This window comes from Pinus tabuliformis, chromosome 1_2 (assembly GCF_031772625.1).
Source record: "Pinus tabuliformis cultivar Carrire ecotype Pingquan chromosome 1_2, CPIR1, whole genome shotgun sequence".
Lineage (NCBI taxonomy): Eukaryota > Viridiplantae > Streptophyta > Pinopsida > Pinales > Pinaceae > Pinus > Pinus tabuliformis.
The window spans coordinates 1,315,654,865-1,315,663,061 of record NC_142298.1 but is presented as its reverse complement, the minus strand read 5'-3'; the positions used below and the strand labels follow the sequence as shown (position 1 = coordinate 1,315,663,061).

The 8,197-nt window shown below is 41.2% G+C and overlaps 1 protein-coding gene across 1 annotated transcript; it reads left to right on the top strand.

Moving 5' to 3' along the window:
• Positions 1–1,275: 1,275 nt before the first annotated feature.
• LOC149211061 (uncharacterized) lies at positions 1,276–1,805 on the top strand. Its single transcript, XM_089394523.1, has one exon. The coding sequence runs from the start codon at positions 1,306–1,308 to the stop codon at positions 1,687–1,689; it is 384 nt and encodes a 127-aa protein (XP_089250649.1). The 5' UTR covers positions 1,276–1,305; the 3' UTR covers positions 1,690–1,805.
• The last annotated feature ends 6,392 nt before the right edge of the window (positions 1,806–8,197 follow it).

Below are 8,197 nucleotides of genomic sequence, written 5' to 3'. Positions count from 1 at the left end.
AATGTTTATTAAATTCCATGACAGTCAACGTTTGATCTTTTAATGGGCAAAGAGTCATGTCAATCATAGGTCTAGGGTTTCACAAATTGAGTCATTAAAGTGTACAAATGCCAGCAGGCCAGAGGGAGGTTCTACACATGTTGTTTATTTCGCGAATTTCATCTTCATATTGATGGATTATGACTCTTCTTCAAAACTCTATTTTGAAGAAAAGTCAACATTTTGTCTTTTGTAACATTTTCAAAAGTTCTTCAGTTATTGAATTCTCCAAGCGCAGCCCTGGTCTTCCTTGGTCAAAACATGCCACTGTCCCTGCAAAAATGCCAAAAAGATTCATCATTTAAAGCCAAAATCAAAAAGAAACTTGAAAAACAGAGTTGTATTCAAATGTGAAAAAGTGCCAATGCCAAACATTACAAAGATGGGTTTTGGAGAGTCAAAAACCAAATCCATGTCTTTATAAAGATATTTTCATGAGGACCAATGTCATTTGTATGCCAAGACCAAAGAGAAGCAATTCAAAGCAAATTGGTTGAGCAAGTGCGCGATTTGGGTGAAGTTGAATGAAACTTGGCCAGCGCGGCACATAGAGCAGGTGGCACGGCGCACCGGTGAGGCGCGGTACACTGGGCGCGACCGTTCAGTGCAAAACAACACGGGCGCGGTGTACTGGGAGGGCGCAGCACATACAACCTCCGTGACAACAAATCATTGTGGCTTCATTAAAAATTTAACCCATTACTCCATAAAGCATTTTCATTGCTTGAAACATCTATTACCATGCCAAGAGGTCAGAGGATATCGATTTGAGTTTTGGAGGAGCGAATTACATGTTTGAGTGCCGAGATTGTGCGTTGAAGGGCCGCGCGGTGCACTGGCTAAGTGGCACGACGCACTGGGAGCGTGCGGCGCATTGGGCACCTCTGCACAGTGTAAATATACACGGGCGTGGCGCATTGGTGCGGCGTGGCGCACACAGCCAAGACACCAAAAAATTGCAGAAAACTTCCTCCATTGCCAAAAACACGCACGAATTTGACAGGCTGAGCCTCCATCATCGCTCTTTTTCAAAATTTGAGCGCCTGCATTACGTGAAGGGACTTCTAATCAACTAGAGAGGAAATCTAAAGTGCTAGTGAGTTTCTTGTGCATTTTCCCTGCAAAAATTGGACCTGGCAGTAAATGAGGTATTTATAGAGGTATTATTTAGAACCTTATTGGTCTAGTCAAGAGCTAGTTGAAGCAAAAATGAGGCGGCAGGGTGGATATGGTGGTTCCACTATCAACCCTCTGGTTGTTGCTCAAATGCAGCATATTGCTGCCCAGAGAATGCAACATAATCCTGGTCTGCATGCCTTTCCTAGGAGGCCTGATGTTCCACCATTGGATGAAGAGCAGCGCTATATGTCTTCAAAGGCAGAAGGTCACTGGCAGTGGGAAGGAGGCGATCCAAATGTGCCAAATATGCCTCCTCACATATATAAAGAAGGTCAAGGTCCTCCTGAACCAGGCAGTGGAAGCAAGATTCTGACAGGTCCTGATGCAGCTAGCTCCCCATTTTATCAAAGTCAAATTCCAGATCCCAAGGCACAACAGGAAAAAACGAGCATCAAAGATGTGAAAGGATCTGAGCACGAGCAAGAAGTGGATGCTGGGTTTCAAGATCAATCTATACCTCCGACATTATAGTCACTTGAGCAGAGATTTATGGATGAGATTATGAAGTTGACAAAAGATCAAATTGATGCAGAGGATGAGGAAAACAGGAGGCATCAGGAGCGCACTAGAGAAATTAATTTTCAATAACAAGAGAAGTAGAGCAGAGGCTCCAAGGGAAGATGAAAAATTAAAAGCCAAATGGGTTTGAGATGTGTACGCGAGGCATTGGGAGTAGGCGCGGTGCACATAGGCTGCGTGATGCACTGGGCCTCCTGCCACAGTGCTTTTCTCCACTGGCGCGGCGCATCCATGAGGCGCGACGCACTGGGCTTGCGCGCGGCTCACAGAGCCTCAAAGCCAAAAATTCACCACTAACATTCTCCTTTCCTTCTGGAGAAGAATTTCATGGAAGCAGAATACTATTAGGATACCTTGGCCGCATTGCAAGTGTCCTTGACTTTTACAACCGTGAAGCGCTTGCGACAGCTCAGATTGATGAATGGTTGGAAACACCAATGTCTTTTCGGCTGGAGCTGAAGTTAAACGTATGTACACGTGTTCCTCATGAGCCACGCTATTATCTCCATGTTGGACACGCAAAGGCTGCTCTTTTAAACCAATACTTTGCTCAGAGGTATAAAGGGCGCATAATCATACGCTTTGAATGACACGAATCCTGCTAAAGAGAGTAATGAATGTGTTGAGAATATTTTAAATGATTTGGATACACTCGGCATCAAGGGAGAAGGACTCACATATAACACAGTTAATGGTGAGGGCTGAGAAACTATATCTGAGGGAAAGTCCTATGTAGATGACACACACCGAGAGCAGATGCAGAAAGATAGGAAGCGGGTTGCTTAGTTTTTCTTCAGCCACGATTTCATGGGACCCACGCTACAATTTTTGCCTTTTTAATTGGTCATCAGAGAAATTAAAATGTAACGCTGCTCCTTTGACAAATGGTTGGCTCTTCAGCTTCAGTTCGTTAATGATGATTAAACGACTCCCTATCTTCATCGATTTGTTTTCCCACTTCTGAGTTTATTTATGGTATTGAAAATCATTTGTAAAGGGTTGGAATTTCTAGGAAACGGTGGGAGAGAAAACTCAGCTATTCACTGTACAACTTGGCCAGGAGATTAATAAAAATGATGCAGCTCTGATTCATGAGATTCCTGTGGTGTGAGTTTAGCAATATGTTTCTTCTCTGTTTCATATGTAACTTGTTATGTTTTTCAGTTCATTCATAGTCATTTCTAGTTGAATGTTTTTAAGTAGGAAAGGTAGAATCCAATTTATTGCTCTGCCTTGGAAAGCATTCATCCTCTGTGTTTCTTCTTCTGTCTGAAAAGGATTCATGTGTATGCCCTTTTCAGCTTTCTCAGCAGTCTTTCCACTCCATATTACTTCAATCTGATTGCTAAACCTCCCGCCTATCTGGCCTCATGAAATATTCTATGTCTTTGATTTAATTTCCCAGCTCATGCGGTTCTGTTGGCCCCATACAGCCCATAAAATTTCAGTCATTCAACAAATTTACCTCTTTCATATCTATTTACTAGCCTAAAATCAGATATTCATCTTGAGTCATCTCAGACCCTATTGTGTATTTTTACTGAGCTTGACCCGGAGAGAGCCCTCTCCTGTCCTCGTAGGGCTAGCTACGAGGCTGAGCGTGGTTTGTGGTTATCCTGAATTTTTTCCTTCCTCAGCCTAAGGCATATTTAGGCTCTAACATAGTGGAGACTCCACGGGGATGAAGTTCTTTGTTTGTTAGTCTTTTTCGTTGCGTAAACAGCAGGTTTAACCTACAAACACCCCATACTTCTGATAATTCTAAGCTTCCGGATGATAAGTTTAGGATTTGATAGGCTGAGTGAGTTGTTTATGTCCTTTTGATTTTTTGAAAATAGCACGCTGGCTTCAAGAAGATATACCAGAGCTAATCCAGATCCAGATCCTCCTCATGTCTACGAAAATCCCAATTTGATTCCAAGATTTCTTCGTCAAGAGAGCTTTGTGACTCCCGTGTTTAAATCCCATTCATGTCCTGCCATTTTTGAGTATCTTGAAGAGCTTGATTTTGATGAGCAGTTTGAAATATCATTGTTTGAGACCAAATCCGAAAGTGTTGTTGGCTCTACTGTCCCCAATCCGCATTTTCTTGTAGACCTAGAAACTGAAAGGGCTAACCGGTCAATTGATGATTATATTGTGACACAGCTTCAAACTCCAATTGTTGATTCCCTACAAGCTGCACCCACTCCTCCAACATCCCCAAGACCAAATCCACCAAGAGTGATGGTTGCTCGTTTCGCACCTTTTGTGTTGCCTCAAGTTTTGGTTGATATGCCCGCAGATTATCAAAGCAAAATTCCTTTGTTTGATGGCACTCCTCTCAGCATTACCGCTCAACAACATGTGGACAGAATGGTAGATTTCTGTGACCTTCATGAAATCGATGCAGAAAATGTGACAATGAGACTCTTTGTACAAACATTTGCGGGTGAAGTTAGGAAATGGTTCAGAGCTTTGCCAGCTGCACGTATCACTACCTTGGCCGACCTACAAAGACAATTTCTAGACCGTTGGGAAGTGAAAAAGAATCCTCTTCAAATTCTTGCTGAATATGAGTAGATCAAGCGAAACATTGGTGAGTCGGTCCAAGACTACTGCATTAGATTCAATTCCGTTTATAATGAAATTCCTGATCATCTAAGGCCACCTGTGGGGCTAGCCATGATGAAGTTTCCGGATGGTTTTGATGCTGACATGGCTTATCAACTAAGAGAGAGAGAGCCGGCCACAATGGAAGACATGCAGAAGATCGCGGTCAGTGTTGAAGCAAATCTGATGACCAAGAGGGCTAGAGAAAAAGCATAAAAGAAGGTCACAGTAAAAGAAGAGTCTTCCTCGGTAGATCAATTACTCCAGAAGGTAGAGCAGATGCTTGAAAGGGTGAAACTTGACAAACCTGGGCCACAAGTTAGAAATCCTAATTTCCATGGCCAGCAGCAGCCACAATATAGAATAAGACAGAGAGAGCAGCGAGCCCAAGATCAGACAGCACAGCAGCTAGTACAACCACCTCTGCAGCAAAATTTTGTGCATGGACCGGAGTCAGATGAGGAAGGGAATGTGATAGGGGAAGAAAACCACTTCTTTACTCCTGATGATTTACCTATTTATATTACTGAAGATGAGGAGTATGCAGAAAGTTCAGCTGCACACAAAGATGTAGATTTCATTCTAGCAAATGACACAGTTTTGGAAGAAGAATCAGATGAGTATCAAAGAGGTTATATGAATGCTCTGTCCGCTCAGCAGCGACAATATTCACTTAGAAACAAAGATGTGCCTGTTAACCCAATTCAGAAGAGGAAGGAAGTTTCAGCATCAAAGAATGATTCACCTGTTGTACAAAAGAAAGGAAAAGAGGCAGTTGATCCTAATATCAACAAATCACCATCAGAAGAAAAATCAAATCAGCCCATTGTATCGAAAGAAAAGGGAAAGAAAGAAGTCCCAGCCAAAGAGGTAGAAAAGGCTCCAACTTTTAGTTTAGAGAATGAAATTTCTAAATTGAAGGTATCCATTCCCTTGACTGAAATAATGAGGAACAACAGTTATAGAGGGCAAGTTTCTAAAATTTTGAATTTTGATCCAATGTCTGATATGGTGAATGTCAAAGACGGTCAACCTGAAATGATTTTTGGGCCAGTGTTGAATGGTGAGTCTCCAGATAGTGATGTGCCACCTTTTTATATCAGTTTAAGATTGCATGATTTTGTGTTACATAATGCCATGTTCGATTCCGGAGCTTCTCATAATCTTATGCCAAAGGCTATCATGGATAAGCTGGGTTTGGACATCACCAGGAAATACCATGATCTCTATTCATTCGATTCCAGTAGAGTAAGATGTATCGGGCTCATCAAAGACTTGGTTGTAAGTTTGGATCAATTCCCAACGAAGAATGTTTTGATGGATATTGTTGTGGCAGATATTCCTCCCAAATTCGGTATGCTTCTTTCCAGGTCTTGGGCAGCAAAATTGAAAGGGACACTACAACTAGATTTCTCCTATGCAACGATTCCTGTGTTTGGCCAAATGAGAAAACTGTATCGGGAACAAAAAATGAAATACATGATTACAAGCAAGGAGAAACCAATTGATCATCCAATTAATTATGTACATACAGATCTAGAGTCTTTTGTTTTATATTCAGACATTTTTTTCAATGAGATAGATAGTCAATTAGTTGAAGTAGATGATATTCCAGAAATAGCAGAAAATTTCAGAGAAGTTTTGAAGAAAGAAGGACAAGAACAGAAAAACACCATTGAGAAATCAGCTGAAGGTAATGGACAACAAGCAGAAAAAGCACAACAAACAGAGTTTCAGCACTTGCAAGAAGAGGAAGAAGGTTTGTGGACCATGGATTTCGATGGAGCAGTGGGAAATGATGGTGCTGGAATTGGTATTTGGGTATGCAGTCCTTTGTTTGCTCCAAACAAAGTGCCTAGTAATGTGCGGGTATGTTCTTACAAGCTAGCTTTTGATTGTTCAAACAATGAGGCTAAGTACGAAACTTTGATTGCTGGCCTAAAAATTCTAAGAAAGCTGAATGCTAAGAGGATTGCAATATATGGTGACTCTGAATTGGTGATTAAGCAAGTCAGAGGTGAATATCAAGCAAAGCATCCTCGGATGCGGGCTTACCGGAATGCAGTTCTAGACATCCTGAAATTATTTTCAGAGTATACCTTAACGTGTGTGCCTCGTGTTCAAAATGGCATTGCTAATGCGCTTGCTAAGGCTGCAAGTAGCTTGAAGATTCCAATGAACTCCAGTAATAAATTCGAAATCCATGTCAAGCATCGTCTGACTGTCCCGGACAATCAGAGATATTGGCAAGTTTTCCAAGATGATGAGGAGATTGATGAGTTCCTGCAAAACAAAGGTAAGTTCAAAGATACCTCAATTGATGTAGAAAATGATGATGGTAAAGATGATGTGCAGATCAATCAAATGGATGTGTTGCAAATTAAGGATAATATTATTCCTAAAGGCTTGATACCTTTAGAAGAACTCTTTGATCAAGATGATGTAGCCCGCAAACCAACGTTGCAGCCAACAGAGAAGGGTGTTGAAGAGGTCAATATCGGAACAGTTGCAAATCCAAAAAAGGTAAAACTGTCTAAAGCATTGCCACAAAGGATAAAGGCCAAATATATCAGTTTGTTGTCATCTTTTGCTGATGTGTTTGCTTGGGACTATTCTGACTTGAAGACATATGATACCAATATAATTCAGCACACTATACCCATTAAGCCTAATCAGAAACCTTTCAGACAGAAGTTGAGAAGGCTAAATCCAAAACTGCTGCCATCAATTGAAAAGGAGATAAACAGGTTGTACAAATCAGGAATCATTGTTCCCATCAGATTTTCAGACTGGATCTCTAATTTGGTACCCGTACGAAAGAAGACAGGTGAGATTCGCTTGTGCATTGTTTTAGAAATCTAAATAAAGTTTCATTGAAGGATAACTATCCATTGCCCAAAATGGATCATATACTTCAGCGAGTAGTTGGAGCATCTCATGTGTCACTACTCGATGGTTATTCTGGATATAACCAAATTTTGGTCCATGAAGATGACCAAGACAAGACAGCGTTCACCACTCCGTGGGGAACTTTTCATTATGCTAAAATGCCTTTTGGTTTGAAGAACATAGGTGCCACATTTCAGCGGGCAATGGACTTGGCTTTCGCAAATGAGAAGGATGTCTTTTTGGTTGTGTACCTTGATGATCTGACGGTGTTTTCAAAATCTGATGAAGAACACATGTATCATCTAAAAACTGTTTTTCAAAAGTGCAGAAAATATGGTCTGTCGCTGAATCCGAAAAAGAGCTTGTTCGCCATGGAGGAGGGCAAACTACTTGGGCACATTATCTCAAAAGATGGCATTCGTATTGATCCAGCACGTGTACAAGCGATTCAGAAAATTGATCTGCCCCGGAATAAGAAGAAGATTCAATCTTTTAATGGTAAGATGAATTTTTTACGCCGTTTTGTACCTAATCTTGCTGAACACCTAAGAGAGATTACAAACATGCTTAAGAAGGACAACCAAGTGAAGTGGACGGAAGAGGCTGTAAAATCTTTCAATTTAGTCAAGTTGGCTCTTTCTTCAGCTCCACTTCTAATCAGCCCGGATTACACTCAGGATTTTATATTGTTTTCATTTGCTTCGGAGCATACTATGGCAGCTGTGTTGATGCAGAAAAGAGATGATCACGAAAGACCAATTTCTTTCTTCAGCCGAGCTATAAGAGATGCAGCCTTAAAGTACAACATCATTGAAAAGCAAGCCCTTGCACTTGTGAAAGCATTGAAGGAATTCCGGGTATACATTCTGCATTCTCATATTTTGGCTTTTGTTCCTAACACTGCTGTCAAGGATGTTTTAGTGCAAACAGATCCTAAAGGAAGACGAGGCAAGTGGATTGCAGCTTTGCTGGAGTATGA

Bases quoted from the DNA above. Each gene is read 5' to 3' on its own strand.
- LOC149211061 (XM_089394523.1), top strand. From the start codon at position 1,306: ATGCAGCATATTGCTGCCCAGAGAATGCAACATAATCCTGGTCTGCAT.